Source organism: Hyposmocoma kahamanoa, unplaced genomic scaffold, assembly GCF_003589595.1.
Source record: "Hyposmocoma kahamanoa isolate Upper Pololo Valley unplaced genomic scaffold, ASM358959v1 78, whole genome shotgun sequence".
NCBI classification, from domain to species: Eukaryota; Metazoa; Arthropoda; class Insecta; order Lepidoptera; family Cosmopterigidae; genus Hyposmocoma; species Hyposmocoma kahamanoa.
This window is the reverse complement of record NW_020653945.1, coordinates 2,220,802-2,242,373: the sequence shown is the minus strand read 5'-3', so window position 1 is coordinate 2,242,373 and position 21,572 is coordinate 2,220,802. Positions and strand designations below refer to the sequence as shown.

The 21,572-nt window shown below is 35.8% G+C and overlaps 1 protein-coding gene across 1 annotated transcript in view; it reads right to left on the bottom strand.

Annotated features, from left to right (window-relative positions):
* The window catches only part of LOC113233244 (protein vav), an 84,317-nt gene that overhangs the window by 7,512 nt on the left and 55,233 nt on the right, over window positions 1–21,572 (bottom strand). The window contains exons 5-9 of the mRNA XM_026468286.1: window positions 11,171–11,341; window positions 9,739–9,954; window positions 7,302–7,421; window positions 3,970–4,086; window positions 2,360–2,536 (exon numbers count right to left, since the gene is read on the bottom strand). Of these exons, the coding sequence (XP_026324071.1) occupies window positions 2,360–2,536; window positions 3,970–4,086; window positions 7,302–7,421; window positions 9,739–9,954; window positions 11,171–11,341 (801 nt within the window). The remainder of the gene's footprint in view (window positions 1–2,359; window positions 2,537–3,969; window positions 4,087–7,301; window positions 7,422–9,738; window positions 9,955–11,170; window positions 11,342–21,572) is intronic.

The following is a 21,572-nucleotide window of genomic DNA, read 5'->3' as shown; positions in this document are numbered from 1 at the left end:
CACAGACCACATAAATACTAGTAATAGACTGGTTAGTGGGCGGGGCCCGCGTTACCTAGCTTATGAACAGGCGTTCATATGAGTGTCAACAGCGCGTCAGTCGTCGTTAAAATGTGATACATGATTATTTTGTGGACAAAATAGAAATATGGCGAATTGTGCCATTATATCATGTCGCGTAAGACAAAGTTAAAAAAAATACTCCGGGAGTGATTTAATTTCATCGGTAAGTACTAAAACTCTGTATTTTCTAATATATAACTATTTTCTTGCAACCCGGTAATAACAATATACATTGGTTGCTAGCCATCGCCGCCGTCAAAAGAACAATTCGAATGACGCTCAATGAATTGCTTGCACCCTAGTGCAATCGTCGTATTACACTTGGTACTGGGTCCGCGTGTTGTAATCAAATTATCGATATAGAAACTCTGTATTTAGAAACCCGGTATTGGTTTAGTTCAACATTTTTTTAATTATAATTGGTACCGCTATTTTAAATAAACAAAATTTGTTTTACAGGTTTTTAAAAGCTAACAATTTTGATTACTTAAATGTTTGGTCCCAACACTCGCAATAGTTTTTTAAATTTTCAATTTAGTATGAACGATATATTAATGGAAAAAAGGAAATATAGATAGAAGAGGTACAGTATCGATAATTTTACATTGCCGTAAGCTCGTGGAGTATCAAATGAAGACTTTATGATTGGAGATTTTCTTTTCCTTATCTACATGATTCCTATCTCCCTACTTGCTTATTATAGGTCACCTTCGTCCGCTTGAGGTCTTAGTTTTATCACAGGCCTTAATAACATTAGCAGTTTTTGTATTGATTTTTTAGTTTCCTGCCGAATCCTTTTCAAAGGAGAAAATGGGCTGAAGCAATAGGCAGTAAAAGCTGGGTACCTACTAAATGTAGCACCATTTGCTATAGGCATTTTATGACATCACATTAAATTATATACATATGAATTAATTATATACATAAAACGTATGAACAACCGAAAAATTCATTAAGAAATAAATCATTTGGTTAATCTGGTGGACATGAAACTCAGAGTCGCCTTCACAAATTATAGTTCACATCTAAATGTGAAAACATTTCTGAAGCATTATTAGTTATTTTTCCTCAAGCTTTCATGAAACAAATGATTCGCTTCTTCGCCTTCGGAAATAAGTATCTTCATTTTCTTGACAAGCTCGTCGACGCTATAGGTGTAGTCATGTTCAACCAGTTCAGAAAGAGGTAATTGTTGAACAAATATATCATATTTCAGGGAGAATAAAGATTTTTATGATGACTGTTTTAATATTTCAACCCTTACAGTGATCGGATTGACTTGAAATCTAGTAGGTTAATGAAAGTACGATGACAGTATAATAAATCATTAATACTGTAATTGTAGCATGTGGCTATGTTGACGCCTGCGTTACGTCTGCGTTGCTAATATCAATTAATATTTGCGTGTAGTAAAACCTTATGCGTATTTGGTAACAAATGTGTGCGTGTAAAAGTCAGCTGCGCTAGTTCTCGAAGAAATTGCTTTAAATGCCGTTTCCATATGCTCCGTGATTAACCCTAATTATAGCAAGTATAAAGCAATGCCTAGTTGAATATTCCGCTAGTTATGAAACATAACGTCGATATCAATTAATATGTCACATCCCTATCTGTACATTTTCAACTTTTTACTTTTGTGCCAAGAAGGTCATGTTCATAGGATTCTTAGCTTTTATGTGACTAGTAATAATAAAACCTTATTAGATCCAAATAAGTTTCAATTCTTTTTACCAAAAGTTTTTTATTATTGTCTATTTTCGTTTGATAATTTACAACCAATCAAAATTATGTTATCTTAGTACTAAAGTAAGATTACGTTTTCAAATGTGTGCGTGTGGCGACACCGGTTCTGATACAAATGTTGCTTGATGCCATTTCCAGTCTTTTCTTTCTTCCGTGGTTTTCCCAATATTTTTCCTTTAACTTTCCAAATTTGTCGTTGACACCCGTCAATAGCTAAAGTTACTGAACGAAAACGATGGAGCCATTAAAAAGGCTTTTTTTTCGGCTGCTGTGAAATCATTTGAAATCACGTTTTTCTATAATGAAGCTATTATATAAATAAGTTTATTTTATAATTCACGCTAAATAAAACTTCAAAAGATAAGGCTAAGCGTAGAACATAATATCAGCCTTGGAAATTATATTGTTAAAATTTTTCCGGATTTTCTCCGGAAAAAAATTATTTGTTTTTATTTATAAGCATTGGAACTACACAGTCCGGCATGGTAACCGTTCGGCCACGGATGTAGTTAATGCAAATGAATAGAGTCTGCTTCTCAACAACTACTCTTACCTTCACAGGTTTACACAGCAGCATAAGCTTGTCGAACACAAAAACGTATCTCGAGCGCAGTTTCTGGTCCTCGTGCGCGCGCACGCGCAACTCGCCGTCGAGCAGCAGTCGCCCGTACGCCGCCAGCCCCGCTCCGCCCGCGCCCAAAGCGCCGCCCTCCCAGTCTATTATACTCTCCTGGGGGTCGAGATTTCATTCTAAATTAAGTCGAAGACGAATCCTCACTAATACCTCCTTTATCATGACTGACAAAGTCGAGGAATAATTTTGAAAGCAGGCTTAAGACACAAGTATGAATATACGAGAGTAGGGTTACCTATATTGTGACCGGCAAATAGAATCCGAGGTCGCGTTACTTTTGTTACGACCAAATACTGCGCTGCGTGTCGTTACTACTACTCTTACAAGTCGATGTTACATTTGTAATAATGTTAATTAAATTTTTTTCCGTACTAATAAGGTTCATTTTGCATGAGTCGATCGGCAGACACTGGCTTTATTTAAGAATTAATTTTTTTACAAACGATATTAATGCCATTTGAAAAATGTATATATCGTTACGATACTGTATACAGGATGTAAATTTATGACGGGGCAGCAAGGCCAGCTACCTTAAGCGTTGTGGTTACAGGAAAACGGTTCTAGGACATTCACAGATTTTGAAAAAATGGTACAGTCAACAAGATAAAAGAGGTTTTTTAAGATAATAGATTTTTACAAAACTGTTTTTAATGCCATTCCATCCAGTCTCTGGTATACTTACCAGAGACCGGATAGAATACTTAATTCTTATTTGTAGAGTAGTGGCCAGTTTCTTTTCTAAAAAAAAGTTTTCATTTAAAATGTGTGGTAACAGGTTTTTTGCCATTTCGAGTACTCTAACCTCAGTTCGTCCCATAGAGACTATTGATCCTTAGCAGAGACCGGATCGAATGGCATAAACAAAAAGGTTTGTAAAAGTTGCCTTTTATCTTGCTGACTGTAGGTACCATTTTTTCAAAATCTATGAATGCCAATCAAAATATCTTCAAAATTTATGGACAGTCTTCTAGAACCGTTTTCCTGTAACTACAACGATTAAGGTAGCTGGCCTTGCTGCTCCGTCTCAAACTTACACCGCATATAGTATACGTATTCTATTTAGTTGATATTAAAAAAATCATTCATCATTATAAAGTACCTATTGAACATCTGGTTTATTACATAAAAATACGTGTACATATACATGTGTAATAAAAATATTCAAAACCTACGTATTTTTATTTAATAAACCAGATGCTGTATAAATGATGCAAGCAATTTTTTTTACTTTAAGTTGTCAAAATTGAGATAGTACCGAATGCCAGTTCACAGTCGATATTCAAATATAATCAGTTCCGAGAAGTCCCGGGATACGTAGAAGAGAATGTCCACATTATTCTGTAGCTTATTAATTCCCTCAATTCCGATCACCTGTTATAACTATAATAGGCGGTAATAACATTAATTACGATATAACGCGTGCCAAAGTGAGAACAATTGGGCCCGTCACCCTACTCTTGGTAATACCTACTCAAGATGCTAAAGAAACATTACATAATTCACTATAAAAATCTCTTTACAAAGCTTACCTGAACTTTAGCCAGCAGCGCTAACACTTCGCTATCTCTTTTCACCTCATTGATGTACTGTGCCACGTCGACCATTGCCTCTTTCGCTCTTTCTAAACCACGGAACTCCTCGTGATTCTAGAACACGCACAACAATACGATGATGGTTTTATTGCTACTTAGCAATAAATACACCCTTCGTACTAGCTGTTTTGTCTATGTTTAGAGAATATTGTAAAAGTCGTTTGTCGTTTATTGCTTGCTAACATGTTGGAAGTTAATTTGTATGAAGACTATTAACCGACTTCAAAAAAGAGGAGGAGGAGAGGAGGTTCTCAATTCGACTGCACGTTTTTTTATGTATGTTACGCGATAACTCCGGTATTTGTGAACTAATTTTCATGATTTTTTGTTGGAAACAGGGTACCTCCATAGTGATCCCATTTCATTTTGAATAAAATCATCCCTAAGGGTGGCTATCCACGCATGAAGATTCATTTTTATAAATAGCGCCTAAATTTTATTATAAGGAGGAATTTTATTATTTTAATATATATTTTAATGGTTGATTTTGCTATTCTCTAATTCAAGGCCTTTTTCTCTCTCAATATACTTTGAGTAGTGAGAACTGATTTTTATTATCACCTGTGTCAAGTCCTGTAAGCGAACTAGGGGATATTTCAATAAAACTTAGCAAATAGACGTAATTCCACGTACCTTTGAGGTCGGTTTTATAAGAACTCTATACTGAGATTATTACCTTAAGACAAATGTTACATTAATATTTCTAGATACATTTCTGGCTAAATATTTCTGCTTTGGAACTGTCGCGATTTGGTATTAGTTTTATAATATCAAGCATTAATACATTTTGTCTGTTATGATACCTAAGAGTAGACAACTAACACGGCAGTCCAGGTATCTCAAATTGTGAAGGTAGATAGGGAGGTATCAGGCGTATGCTGGTGTGGACTGGTTGGTCGGCAATACAGTTGGTAAGTTTGCACAATGTTTATTACTAACTTAGATACAATATTTGTTGACTAGACAGCCAGAAGATAGAGCAATACGAATCAGTAACAGAATTAGAATGAGACGGCCATTTGTACTGAAGGTACAAGGGGGAATGAAGCGGTGGCAGAGGAAGGGTTGTACGGGTGTAGTGGAGGCCCATCATAGGGATCAGAGGATTCCACTAGTTCCGATTCAGAAGATCGATATGAGGTCAAGGACCTAATAGGACTATGAAGTAGAATGGAGTTAGAAGAAGAATACGCAAAGAAAGATACTCTATTTAAAGGCTGTTGTGATAGAAAGAATGTCGCATATGTAATTTACATTATGTGGCGACAGGAGCCGATGTACGATTTCATATCGCGTCGCGATCAAGATGGCGGGACCCTTGGGTTCGAAAGCTCGGGACTTGTTTAAAGAGCTGGGTCGCAGACTCAGAGACAGGGTCTGCAATCACCGCTCTGGGTCGTGGTTTGTTCAGCAAATGTCCATTGCCGTCCAGCGAGCCAATGCAGTATAATGGAAACCTTTGAGCCGGCCACGATACGGGGCGGGATTTTTTTGTAGGTTAGTCTAGATTTTTAGGTTAAAAATCTCTTGCAAGTCCCAGTTTTTTTATAATTTTAGTACCTATTGACGACGTCCAGTGCTGATCTTCAACTAGAAATATTAATGTAACATTTGTATTAAGATTTGATTGAATTATAATGTTCCGAAATCGAGTAGCAATTGGTTTGTGGTGAAAACCCCTAGCAACACTAAATAAATAAAATTTAGAATTTTTTAATTATGACTTTTTAATTTTTATATATTTTACATAAAGTGCAACACAGACAGCCTCTGTATAATTGGTGATTAGTATACACTCCGTTTGCCGGTGTGATCCAGGAAGCGAAAAGCCATTGGTAAAGACTAAAAATCTTTCTTCTTCATCAGTCTTCCACCTTTTATCCACATTACTGTTTTTTGTTTTAATTGTTAGCTTATGTTATGGTTTATGTGTTTTGTGAATAAATAAATGTCTTTTTTTTTAATTTTTATTTATTATTTTATTAATTTGCAAATCGTTTTCAATGTCTCAACGAAATCAGTGGTAGAGAATGCAGCTTTAATGGCATAATTAAAGTTGTAACGTTACAAATGTCGTTTATTCCGAATTCCTGGCTTCTGAGTGCCCGTAATTATTTTTTGGTCTTCAACGAGTAAAATAATCTACTCTCACATTTCGCACCCTCAAAGATAAAGTGACGTAATTCCAAAAGTAACATAATTAGGGATATGAAGGAATTGCGGTGCACCGATAAACCTAGTCAGGATATTGTTGCGCCGCTATGATTAATAAGTATTCTTTTTGTAATTATTTTTTTAACAATAATGATAAGACAAAACAAATAACAAAAAAAAGTACGAAATTAAAATAATAGACCTTTTTAACATTAAAACGAATTATGTCGTATTTAAACAAGTACGTTTTTTAAAATTGATTTTGGTAGTTCTTAAAATTATTTTTCGTATTACGACGTTTCAATATTGATGGTGCGGAACGGAATTTAACTTCTTTATTTTATTAATTTTCAATATTAATTTATAATAATACTTTTAAATAATCAATTCCCACCATCCGTTGTTACTTGCCCAATCGTATTAAATCGTAACACTTTCGTAACATCTACCTCACACAATAGAGAGATTCGCTAGTGTGGTAGCCACCGGTAATTAACGCATTCTGAATAACTGTCCTTAGCCTAACTGTCACATATCATCATAAGTACACTACATAATAAAAATATATACATATCCATAGATAGATAAACATATACATACAAATAACAATAATATTATTAATACATACATAACTATAAATACACAATAATATTAAATGCTTATATACTTTTAAAGGAAAAAGACCTTTATTGTTATCATATAAAGTAAATAAAGATATTTGTGTTTTGTATTTATATTTTTAAAGTTTTAGAAAAGGATTTAATTTTCGGTATTGGTCACTCGGTCAAAGGGTCAAACTCTCACTATTGTTTTGAATGCGCCTTATATTTAATAATAACAGTAATAACGCAACACACTCATAGCCCTGCACTAGGAAAATCCTGTATCGCGGGAGCCATGGACACACACATAGACAACCACAAATTACACCCAAACTCACGAGAGACATAAATGTAAGCCATACACATGTTTCTCCCGGCCAGGGAATCGAACCCAGGACCTCTACGTGGCAGTCCAGTATGGTAACCGTTCGGACACAGAGGCAGTTAGCGCAACAACATTAATTTTAATTTTCCTTCAGGTTTCAATTAGGAGTAAAGTCATAAGGTCCTTACGGGCTGCGTTTCGTGGACCAGCTTGTCCAGCAGAAGGTGGTACTTGAGCACCCGCTGCATCGGCACCGATAGAATGTCGCGCAGCTGTATCCGGCCGTCGCTGTGCTCCTTTTGACATTTCTATAAACAAACAGTCGATACTTACTAGAAGTTCAATAACTCTAATCAAAACAGGTTGATATTTATAAAGTACAAATAAGGCTACTAAAATCTTGTGTGCCAATATCAGTTAAAAATAAATATAGAAATGATTGGAACAACTTGTTTAGATACTGTACTGTGTAAATCTTAGACGTACATAGTAAAATAAATATATACATAATTTGTGATGAAATAGATAAAATTGACATGTTAAAACAAACGACAAGAATCGGTAAATTGCGTAATCTAAATTACCTACCAAGGTATGTTCTTTCTCCATACAATAACAACTATGGAAAGCGTGTCTGGAGATATATGTTGCCATTACTGCTTAATAAATTGCCAAGTGACGTTTTTGATAAACTTATAGATAAACCAAAAAAAAATGTAAAACGATCCTTAAGTCAATTCACTTATCAAATTGTTAAAGTTATTAGTTCTTAAGTGTAAGTTGCGTAAATTATTAGATAGGATAAGTATTGGTCAGTAATTATTTTGTTAGACGCCTGATAGCATGTGATGGCAGCGATACATAAATCTGTTAATGGTTTTTATTCGCTGTCTTGTGTTCTTTTTTGTAAACTTTTTAATTGTGAATTTAATAAAATAAAAATAAAAAAAGGTAAAAAAAAGTTATGAAAAAGGAAGTAAAAAGGAAATTATAATCAAGAATTTTAAACTGAATAACGAGAAAAAAATGTGCTAAAATACCACACCAAATACTTGATTTCAAACTAAACATATCCCTGTAAAATGTGTACCAAAGTCAGAACGGAATTCATTCTGGGGCACCCAGAACTTGTCTGAGTAGACAAGTATCAATTTAAAAGTTCAATTCCCAAATAGGTTTTACCCGGACTCGAATCCGGAAACTCGTTGTGCAGCGCTCACAGGATTCATAATGAGCTGTTAACTTTAAACCTTTTCCATCGTATGTAACGTTACAATGAATGCATTAAAGAATTAAATTGACAAAAAAAACTGTAGGTCACCGAGGTTATCATATTACGCAATAATTTAAAATACCATTTTTTTAATTATAAAATATTTATGCAACTAGTGTACATATCTGTGCACGGTACAACAATAACATGTACAATTCAAATAAAAAATATCTTTACTTCGAAAGTTAAATTTGAAATTGTCATATTAAACACTACTGCTCATTAGTAAGATATATTCATCCGAAAAGAATGAATAAGAACTCTAGGAGCTGATCTTTGCAAATAGAGATTTGCAAAAATGTATCGTTTGCAATATTTATATTTGAAGTTTCACTTATAGAAATCACCTAAAAAGCTTGACTCTGTCATCCAAGTACGCTGAAGATGTACAGTCAAGAGCACATCAAGCTTGACACTTTGTACTTTGGACCGTTCTTACCGTACGCGGCATAGAGTTGGTTTTATGTCTTAAGTGTAAAGCTTGACGTGCTCTTGACCCTGTACAAAGAATGAAGAGTGACTGGAGTCTCCACACGTATATCTCCGATGTTATGAACGGTCTATTCCAGTGGAATAGTAAGGTATGTATATTCTATGATATCTATGAGTATGTTTCTTTTAAAAAGTTACTTGATTCAAAATGAAATAACCTTTTGGTGGATTGAAACCACAGGACAATAAATACAGTAGGAGGTCTTTAGTTTGCAGTGACAAGTGTGCCAACAGTTCGTGGAGTTCCGCAAACTTGAGTACGTCATTTTCTCTTCATACGTTATGGTCTTGTCAATTACCTCGCGCAAAAACCTCGAAAATCGTAGGAAAATGCCTTACGTGGCTACTTCGGAGTGCAAAAATAATGGTCGCACTTGTAATATTATCTACGGTGGTGGTTTCGTATCATCATTAAGTCCTATTTTTTTAAATTTTAATAAATTATCAATTTTCTGTTTATCATAATCATTTTTTGTTACGAGAAACTAAGGTAAACCTTATACCTTTGCAATATGGAGAACTAAGAAGACAACACGAATTCTTCGTCGTTCAATTATTCACCGCTAAATGGCAGAACATTGATTGAAATTTCAATATAAAATCAAAACGTCGTAACTTATATATAATTTAGGAAATGAAACTATTTTTCCGGATTTAAATCGCGTATATTTGTTTGTCAACCGTGACCATGGGACCTGTAAACGGCCTGAAACGTCGGTTTTTTTGAAAAAACAATTATACGCGATTTAAATCCGGAAAAATAGTTTCATTTCCTATGTGTAACAATCGCGAAAACCTAAGAACTCGTTATATATAATTTTCTATATTTTTTATAATAGCTTGTATATTGGTTTACTTACTGCCAGCTGTTTGCTGAAAGTGGAATCCCTGGCATCAAGCGTCTTTAGTGTATCTTGAGCTGTAGTCAGGTTAGAGCAGTAGTCTCCGTACAGTAGAAGCTTCTCCCGCCATACGAGAAACACGTCAGCCAATCGCGGCGCGCCACTACCCGGCACGCACGCTTCTGTGGCTAACTTTAGTTGACTAAGGAGACCCGAGTGTATATCGTGGAGTTCCTATGGACAAAATAGAATTGTCAAGATTAATGCACAGACAAGAGCACAATCTAGCTTAACACTTTGGATCTATGGTGGCATTTCACATGGCTACTTGTGTTCACTATTGGGTGTTAGATGTACTTGGAAAAATATTTAACGAACAGACAAACATTCCGCCACTGACAAATATGTCCGTCTACAAATGGAGCCACATAAGGAGTTAAAATAATTAATGACCATAGTGTGGACGGGTTACTGCCATAATTGCCTATTTGGCTTCTTTGATGTGCGTCGAGAAACCAACCAGTGCGCGGCAACGCGAGTTTGGTGTTTGCTGTGTTTGTCGAATAGGCAAATAAGACAAATACTTTGTCACATATGCTATCTGCACATGTGACAAATAGTTTGTCAAATATATCAAATACGCAATTACAAATAGCCATACGAAGCGCGACCATTAGGAACGTTCTTATCACAATTGGCATAGAGTTCAATTTAAATCTGAAGTTTGATGTGACCTTGATTCCGTACTTATTATCCACTTGTCGCTTAACAGATGTAGTTCAAATGCGCGCTTTTTTTGCATAAAAAAAATATCTTTCATTTCAAATAATGTTTATATTCAACCCTCGACTAAATTATAAAAAAAATTCGACCTCAAAAGTTCGTGGAAGATGTATGAAGTTTATTGTATTAAAAGTGCGCGAAACCGGACTCATCCCCTGGTTTGCCATCCTTAGAGGTGGTTTTAAATTTAAATGGGACCAATACTGTGGTACCCTCTTTCCAATAAAAAAATAATCATCAAAATCGTTTCACATATGCAAATACTTTCGAGCAATCGCGGAACATGGAGATCGAGCACAAAGAAAAATTCCTTGGATATGATTGGTTCGAGTCGGTAGTAGCTTAGTTGGTTAAGAGTGGCCACGCCATGGCAACAGACACTGGTTCGAGTCCAGTTACTTCGAAGGAATCTTTCTTTGTAATAAATAACGCACACACTCATAGCGCCGCACTAGGAAGACCCTGTATCCCGGGTGCCATACAAATATTTCTACCAGCCCAGGAATCGAACCCGGGACCTCTGCATTGCAGCCCAGCAAGGTAGCCGTTCGGCCATGGAAGCAGTCAATAGTGTTTGATCTTTGTATCAACAATAATCACAAACTTGTGGAGTGTCCTCACAAGAAAAATCATGGGAGTAAAAAACAACGATATTAAAAAAACTGACCTTAATGCCAAAGAATATAACTTGCGCATCCTGCGGCTTGAGGAACGGCGACAACGGCCGCATGAAGTACTTGATGATCTTGCTTAACACGTCGACGTAGTTGCATTCTGTGTCCACAAGTTCGCGAATCACGTAGTCCCTCTTCTCGAGACTTAGCGATGATATTGCTAACTAAAACGTGACTCGGTTTTAGATGATGTTAATACTTACTAAGAGATTTGTTTTCTTGTTATGAGAAGCGAACCGGTTGCTTTCCAACAGGTCGTGCTGACGGAACACAAACGGATGCGTCGGATATTATTATTCTAAGATTCTGCAGCGTTAGCACGACAGGGCGCGATGTATCGCTTCTAGCGCAAGTCAAGCCCCATCATGCTAGCGCTGCTGATCTTATTAATAAAAGTAATTGGATAAAAAGGTATAAGCCCAGATAATTAGTAAGTACAGTTGAAGACAGAGTTAGCTTACCATTAAGCTTAGTTAGCAGTTTATTGATACCGTAAGTTGTAGAAAGTTTAAATTACAATTAGTGGAGAGCAGAGAAGAAAAACCTAACATATTTGTTTCGGTATGCATTTCCTAAGTATAAGACTTACAATAAAAGTATTTTAATTGAAAAGTCATATAACAAAATTGAAGAGTATGTTTTAGATAAAGATGTATAGAAAGACGACATGGGTCTAGATTCCACACAAATTTGATTCAAAGTATTGAAGTAAGTTGTAACTAGCATTAGGTATACTTTTCAGGGAAACGTACATATATTCAATAAGACCTCCGATAGTATGAAAAACCATTTTTTTAAATTTAACTAACTCCTGCAATAAAATAAAATAAAAAATAAAATAAAATTTTGTCCTTCTGAGATAATGAAACGACGAACTCACGTCTGCATTAATAAAAAAAAATGTCAATTTCATTTAAGACAACTTACACTTGATAAAAAAATTGACTATGCCAAAATTGTTTAAGAAAAGCTAATACTCTTTTCGTAAGATGACGAATGGTTCTTACGACAGTTTTCCTGTATCTCCTATGGTTCCAAATTCCTTCATATTGTCCACATTGAAAAAGCACTATATAAAACTCGTACATAAACAATTAGCTAAGAAAGTTCGCTTTTGACAAAAATATCAGATATTAATCAATAATACAAAATATCAGTAATTATGAAAACATTCTCCCACTAGATGTCATTAGTGGCGACGAATACCGGAAGCCAGTACAAAGATCTGTAAGAAAAAGACATGGGAGAATTTCGACAGCTTGATAACTTGACCTGTGGCTCAGTTGGTAAGAGCAATGCTACGGTGCAGCACGGTCGTGGATTCAACTTTATATTAATAATCATTACAAAACTAGTGGATTATCAAATAAAAAAATTCAATAATAAATTATCTCTTGTTAGCTAGCTCTGTCGCCGACTGTACGCTATTTACATGCAAAAATTCTAGACAGGTAGGCAGCTATAAAAATTTAAGCGTAGAAATACGTACAAGGATACTCATGCATTTAAATAATTCGTACCATTGGTATAATAACGCCATATGCGATCACGCGTCATAAACGCTTTTATCACATGAAAGTGATAAAAATAATACGAACTACATGAAACGAAATATACATATGTGAAATTTTATCTCTCCTATTGAAGCATAAAAAAATTGTCGACCATTTTCGTTCCTAAAATCTTAAATTTACTCATTTTGCAGATATGGCCTTTTTACACCAAGGGTGTGAAATATATTATTAAAATTACGTCGGCGTTTGGTGCAATTTCCGGTTATTCAGATTAAGGAATATGGTTCGTTTTCGTAATGACAAGTTCAATTTTCAATTATAAATAATGTATAATCAGTACAGAGTACTAAAAAAACCGACTTCAAAAGTGATTCATCCCCTAGTTTGCCACACTAAGAGGTGGAATATTTTCTTCAAATTGAAATGGGGTGCCTTCTTTCTAACAAAAAAAAGAATCATCAAAATTGGTTCACAAATGCAGAGGTTATCGCGCCATCGAGTGTGGTTACATACTCGACGTATCGCGCATTCCTTGCACAAATCTTTGTCACGTTTCAGAATCTGTTTTATGTGTCAAAGATTGTTTTTTTGTTTCTATGATTGTTTCGTAATCTGATATGCAGCAAATAACAATATAGAAAGCTATTAACATTACCTGTTATATCATATTTGTCCTTGAACAAAAACGTAAATTCTAAGAGCTCTGATATTGACGTCATTATGAACTGCATCGCAAACAGGAAATTGATAGAGAAAAACAAGTTTGAAGAGCATCAAAGCTTTTTCCTTTTAGTTATATTGAAGTTTTCCTGGATTTTTATTTTTACATCAAGGTCTCAGTGAAGTTACAGGCGCAGCTATCGATCGTGTGCCGTTGGTTCTATGAAAAGATATTCTGTCGTCCTATAGAAACGTTCATACGATTTTAAAATGTATTGCATGATATTCAATGTTTATTTACGAATGTAGATTGTTTTACAGGCTTTACTTTGAAACTGTAGTATTTTCAACGCTAACAATAGTAATATAACGTGCCATACACCCACACCAATTACGAGATTTCAAACTAAGGAATGATTTGTACTCGGAACTTATAGACCAGAACTAATTTCGAAAAGTTCCGCTTCCAGTTTAGTTTTACCGGGAATTGTCACCTAGAGACGACACAGTGGTAATCGTTGCGGCGACGAAGTGGTCAAAACTATTTCGTATTAACTAGAAACAAAATACATTCTATATTTTCGATGAACGGTGAGGTATTTGTATGAAAGGGAGGCTATTCTTCAAAATGGAACGTTCAATTATACGCTTTCGTACATTGATATGATAATATGAGATGTAATAAAGTCACACAAGGGAGTCATCATACTTATCAGCATGAAAACGGTTTGAGAGCAAAAAAGACGCGTCGCTTCCGCTTAACGCAAATCTTTGTCGCACTTATCAAGGTTCGAAATTATCATATTTATTGTCTTTAATAATTATAATGGTAATTATCCATGCTGAGTATTATTGATAATTTTGTTCCTGTAATTTTTGTTCAAAAATGATAGCTTCCGTGGTCGAGTGCTTTGTACACTGGTTTTCATGGTGTCGTCATCTTTGAGGTCCCGGGTTCGATTCCCGGCCGGGTCAATTTAGAAACTAACTTTTTATATTGTCTCTGGTCCGGATCTTTGTGGTACCGTTGTAGTTTCTGATTACCATAACAGTGGTGCTTTAGTTACTTGTTTTGGGATCAAAGTAACGGTATAAGTATGATATTTATTTATTTTTAAGATTAAATAAACACGAAAAATCTTCGGGAAAACGATTTGGCTTGCGCCTTTTTTTGAGACTGAACGTTTGATACGGGTCTAGTTAGATCAAAGAACTATACTATACTGTAACTTTGTATTATAGTAATATAGTATATTAATATTGTGTAGCAGTTTAATAACAAAAGTCTTCCAAGTTTCTGTTTTAATGACTTTATAGAGAAGTGACCAAACACATCACTATACAATAAACATGGCAACATTGTTTTTCAAACATTCGTTATTTCAAATTGAAAATCCGATCATAAAGGAGTCCTTACCAGCAACACCGTCAACCTAATGCCAACGTATAATATATGTTAGTATGCATTAGGGACGCCGCAGATGTGAGTTATGGCATTTAGAGATGCGGGCGCGGACGCGAATATTTCATCGTTGAAATCTGCAGATGCACAAACAGACAACTGCACCAATAAAATAATTGGGGATTTGGTGATCATTGAATTAAAATTAAGTCAATATACATTCGTTATTTTTTGGTTAGAAAACAAACCGGTCATTCTCGGACTAGCGTAGTACACTACCTAATTTTCGTGGAAATTTTTATTATTCAAGTATATTATCGTCTAATTATTAAATAATATTTCACAATACAATGGTTGATTACTCGAATATTAAATAATATTGCACGATAAAAAAATAGAACATTTAAGTAATAAAAATTGCCATGGAAGTTAGGTAGGGAACACTAGTCCGAGAATGACCGGAACATGTAGTTACCTCACTACACGCTGCTGAATTCTTTGATTAGCAAATTATCACTAGTACTCGGCACGGATATTATCGCGTGACCTGTTAAACTCTGCACCGATTGATTCGAATGTCGTATACGGAAGCAGATATTTAAAAATATGTATGCGGATGCAGAAGCAAACGTCTATCTACGGCAACCCTAGTACTGCTTCCTTATTTGGAACAGCGCGTAAGATCGCTCACACCTATACCTAGAGAACAGAGTTCAATCAGAGTCGGTTCGTAATTGGAATGAGCGTGTGGGTCTTCGGTCACGTGACCATAGGAAATAGTTTCTACTGCAGCTCAGATCTGCGCAGTTGGTACGTACGGCATAATAAATTTCTTACAGGGAAAAAAGTGAACCAACTAAGCAACGTATGAAAATGCTTCTATAATAATTTGACGAGCTCGGTAGTCCAACGGTTTCCACTGTCAGCGTTGGATGTGGAGGTTCGATTCACGGTAGGACCAATTTGGGAAATTATCTTTTCTAAATTGGTTCTGATCTGGGTGTTCTAGGAAGTGCCCCAGAGTGGATTTTGCTCTCATAGTAAAATTCCCTAGTTCGAGACCGGGTCACTGGCGTGGTTGTTTGGCACATTATTTTATTATTATAAAACTATAGTGAAACAAAAACTTTACACTAAAGATTATTATATAGCTTCTGCGTAAGTAAGCATGCTTTTTGCCATCCATGTGGATGACAAAAATCCATGATCCGTTTTTCTGGTTGCCTCTTTATTTGAAATAAATACTGTTAATGATAGGTACATATAGGAAATGAAACTATATTTCGGATTTAAATCGTTGTCTGTAACAATCGCGAAAATCTAAAAATTCGATATGATACGAGCAACCCCTAGAGTTTCTTACTCATTCTTCTCAGGAAAATCTGCCTTACGAATGAGTAGTAGAGTTTAATCAAGTGTAATTTGTTTAATTATGAAATAACGATTATTAGCGTTTGAGCTTAACCTCTGTCACCCGACACATGTTCCCGTATAAAGAGACATTTTAATTAACACGTGGATCGTGCAATACGCGTGTTCCAACTCGACACCTCCAATGAACACTACACCAACTCAATTTTAGGACCTGTTCTGGTTTTACAACATTCTTTGTTTGTTTTTCTTCGAATTAGGTTTTTTTTTTTTCACAACATAATATTAACAAATAAATAATTTTGGTTGTTTACAAAAATAACAGAAACTGAAAAAAAACATAATTGGCGTAGTGTTCATTGGAGGTTCGAATTGTACCCGTCAAAATACATTACAGCATAATTTAAATAGCATATTATTATTTTTTATTTATTGGAAACCAGGCTCGCACAGCGTGTTTTTTTGGAATTTATGTGCGAATTATTTATTTTTATATCGCACATCGTAAATCATGTGCTTTTCAGTGAAGGAAAACATTGCGAGGAAACCTGCACACAACTCCAAAGCAATTTAATGACGTGTGTGAGCTTCCCAATCCGCACTGGGCCTACTGGGAACTACTGACAAGCCCTCTCGCTGCATATGTATGTCATATGAAGTTGGTTTGACTCCGTTTAGCTGCTTCCCACCATTAACTGTTTATCACTTGTATTTATGACTCCGTAATAATTTATAAAGTCGTCTGGTAAAATAGCTGTCTAGCGATTATGTCGCCGATTGTACTTTTCACTACGTATATTTATTGCCTCTGATTTGTCTGTACGCAATAAATTTTATTCTATTGTATTCTATTGTACTGCATCAATAAAAGTTATTCGAATCTCCAGTCGTTTCATGTTGTATAGAAAGAAATAACGACGGCTAGACTGTTAAAGGCGGAATGTGCTAAAATACCGTCGTATCTATGAATAGTGAGAGCTTCGGATGGCTGTTGATTTAAAAAAATATATATTGTAGATTGGAACTTTATGGACTTCGAAATAGTGAATACAGGATATTAGTATATCTGATATTATGGTGCCGTTTATTATTAAATAGAATTGACAAGACACTTTCTCGTCAAACGTAAGAGTCGAATTACCGAGTGTTATTTTGTGAACTTTAGCAATATCATCATCAACCCATTGAACGTCCCACTGCAAAGCACGGATTTCCTTTAAGGAGGGTTTTGGGGCATAACCACCTGGCCCGATGCGGGATGGAGAACTTCACACGCTTCCAAAGATTATCTGTGTAAACTACACTACAAATATGTATACAATTGTTTTTCCTTGTGATTTTTTGTGTAAAGTGAATACAAAATACATGTTTTCTATAATTTTTTTGGTGGTGGGCGTTGAAAATTTTTTACTTGCCTGAGGTGAACCACAAAGTTTGGGAACCTATGCTTTAGACTATACTGAAAGTGCAGGGAAATCTTTTTTTATATTATCAAAGTAAGTGAACATTTGACCTCCATCTCACCTGGTGAAAGGTGACGATGGAGCATAACACCTAAATAATGCCTATTCACTCTCACTTCGAAAAGGTCCCAAGTTATAGCGTTCGGGGAACAAGTCCGCAGACAGGGAATGGAATTCCCTGTCTACTCCGTAGCCGCTCGCCACATAAACGTAGAAGCGAAACGCTTCGTCCGGATCCTGGTGGAAACCTTGGCCTTTCCTTCACAAATGTACTTAATTTAGAAATTAAAAGTCACAGGTGCATCCTACCAAAGGGATTCGAACGAGCGACGAAACGAACAAGCGTACGCCTATCCATGACTGTTATTTACATTTCAAAATTTCTATAGGCTCTCCATAGTAAAAGTTCTACGCTTAGATATGAGAAAACATTTCCAGGACCTCTGTAATCTGCCTGTAAATCTATGTATAGGTGCTAGATGACATTGATTATCCGTAGCATAAACATGGGAAAAGCAGTAAGACATTAGAGTAGAATTCCCTGCGAACGCTAGAACTTGAGCCTTTTCAAGGCGAGAGTGAATAGGCATTGTTTAGGTGTGCATGCTCCATCGTCGACATCACCGTCAATTTTCACCAGGTGAGATGGAAGGTCAAATGCTCACTTACTTCAATAATATAAAAAAGATTTCCCTGCACTTTGAGTATAGTCCAAAGCATAGGTTCCCAAACTTTGTGGTTCACCGCAGACAAGTAAAAAATTTTCAACGGCCACCACAAAAAAAATAATAGAAAACACGTATTTTGTATTTACTTTACACAAAAAATCACAAGGAAAAACAATTATATACTCCTTTGTTGTGTAGTTTACACAGATAATTCAGTTTTTTCTTTTCAAATGGAGTAGCACCCCTGGACAGCTTAAACGCCTTCCCAATTGCTTCCGAGGTCCCTACCTAGGACTCATCAGTGCCCACTGGGAAACTATGGTCTAAACTATTCCGGGCGCACTAGCCGGAATATTCAAGACCGGAATCCCGACCACCACGCGTAGCAAATAGTAAAATTTCATTGTATTTATGGCTAGAATTACTACCTAAAATATCAAAAAAATACTCTACATGACAGGCAATACAATAAAAAATCGCTTAACAAAAACTACACACCTGTGTTAGAATTAGATGTTAACAACAGGTACGTATAAATATGTATGTACTTTATTTGGGTACACATTCTATATTTGTACGAGTACAAAGAATGTTATTATTACGAATAAATAACACTGTCCAAATGAATACCACGCGAAAACACGTCCTGTAACTTCACATAATGTAAAACGAAATATAAATAAACATTACATATAAGGGTGTAGTCACAGTAGCTGCAGTCCGACTGGATTACGACGGCAAAATAGTAATTGGAATACACCTGTTGTTTAGTTCGCTCTTGACGACCTTGTCTACGCCACCGGGACAAAGGACGAGCTCTTAACTCGTATTATAAGCTAAGTGGCGAGTTTTGAGGCGGTCAGATGGTACGTACTTCGACTTAGGGCGTTGTACCAGTACTAGACAATTAAGACTGTCAACAACAGTTATATATTTCAATATGCTTTGTAATATAATAAAACATATATTGATAAGTATTGAAACGATTGTAAAAGGTAGATGAAGTTGATAGAGGTCGCCAGTGGGAAAAAACTGAACGAGCGAAGTTAAGAAGAATAAACGCTGGGATGTGTGAATTGGCGGCTTTTGTGAAATTCGGACTGATCTGAAGCGATAAAAAAGAGCGAGTATGTTTTGCATTATATATAATATATAATAATTAAAATACATAAAGTACGGCGTTGCAACAACAATCCTATATGACGCAGTAGAGATGTAGATGACATATTACACTGCTTTTCAACAGCATATTAACTAATTAATAGATTCAGGCATTACTTTGAGGAAATCCATGTTAATAAAAATGGAAGTAAATTAATATGCTACGCCGCATTGAATATTTTTTTCATACAGTTTATTTAGTATTTGTGTTATTCGTTTTATGCGGAGGGAGAGTGGTAAAGTTAACTGCATAAAAAATAATTCAACACAAGCGCAGCTATTTCGCATGATTTAACCTGCACTGGCTTTACGGAGTACAAAATTAATTTACAACCATTTTTATGCAGATTTACTACTTTTTACAACGCAGTCGTGATACATCCGGCACGACGGCACGCTGGTTGCATGCTATTTGCGCTAGCAGCTAGTCACCAAGCGATCGCACCGAGGGCGTTCAAGCCTTCCAACTGCTATTTAGCAGATACAGATAGTGCAACAAGTACTCGTATATCTAGGCATGTATATATCGCACCTTCAAGAATAAAGTGAAACAAATTCAAAAAAAGTACGTCACAAAACAAGTATACCGTTTTTTAGCATATTGGCACCAGACAAATGATATGTGTGTGAATATATGGTGAGTGACCGTACGTTTTTTTTTTCGAAACATACATCATTATTGAGTGTCTGATATGTACGCTGAGATTTCAGTAAAATGTTATTAAAGCTTTATAGCTGAAGCGAGAAATAATAGTTTTAACACAGGTTGTACCGGGAACTTTTTGTTACTCTGAACAGAATTTTGTAAAGTGGTACCATATTAATGTACACTTACCTTAATATCCGAATTCCCTCGTCCATAGAGTAACGCAAGAAAGTGTGGAATGTCGCGGAATAGATTTCTTTTCGCGGTCAATTCGGATGGCCAGTGAAGCGGCAAATTGTCTTCCATACGATGTACGAGGAAGTGTGATAGTTTTTTTTTCTTGAACGCGTGTCGTGTTATTTCCCTAGGAACACTTCATTATCCATTGGAATTAAGTTATTTAGTCGCGTCGAATTTTGCGTTAACTTAGCTTAGTACAGGTTCTATTTATTTGTACGTTGCTAACAAAAGAAGCTACTAATTATTAATAAAAACCATGTATTTTAATAAATTCATGTTGACGATAAAACGAAAATTGTTCTGAATCGTTTTTGGCAAAAGACGCCTTATACAGCCTTTTGTCAATAGAGTGTTCGACTCATGATTAGCTATAACGTTGGAGCTGTCTTAATCTCATGACGAGAAAACTTGACACCATTAATTACCGTTCACATCTTTAAGACGGTATGCGAGGGTCTCGTCTTTACACGAAAGTTTTGGCATGAATTTTGAAATTTAAGCGCTTTTTTGTTCTCTTTCCAAAGTTTGGAAATTCCTTAAATTACAACATGTTACATTAGCTAGTGTAACTTTTACAATACCTTTTTGAATTGTAATTCTTATTATAAAACATTTTGCCACACGTAAAATTCGATACCATTAAAAGTTATTAAGGGTGGTCGTACACTATGTAGGTCAAGCCTAACAACTAATTTGTGTCTAATGGACGACGGAAATTATAAATATAGCCCCAGGATTAACAGGGAATTGACTCTCGTGCGATAAAGAAAATGGTAGAAAAATGTCAGAAAAACAGTTTTCGATAAGCAACGAGTGCTCGGAGGTGGTAGAGATCGGGATATACCAGTCATGCGGTGTCTGTGTTATATGAAAACGAGTTTCCTGATTGTCGTAACTGATACGAGGTAATTTTTTTATGGCAACACTTTACATCTTGAGTTATATATAGCTCGTGTCAAACTCGTGCTGTCAAAGATTTATAGTCACATAAAAAAAGGGGAATGATTGCTTTCGAAAGCTGAGTAAGACATTTTGGGGTGTGTATACATTTGGTGAACGTAGCACGAATGCGCCTGTTCCTGAAAGGTTCGCGAGCTGCACACGTGGATTATGTAGCGAAATATGTTCGCGTGCCATCATTGTGTGTAACCACCACACGTGAACTGTGCGCTGCCTTCATGCAGTGCTCGTACTTGCTTCCTCAGAGGGAACTTAACTACACGTGCGTGATTTGCAAGAGCGAAGAACGTGTGCATTATAAGAGCCTTGC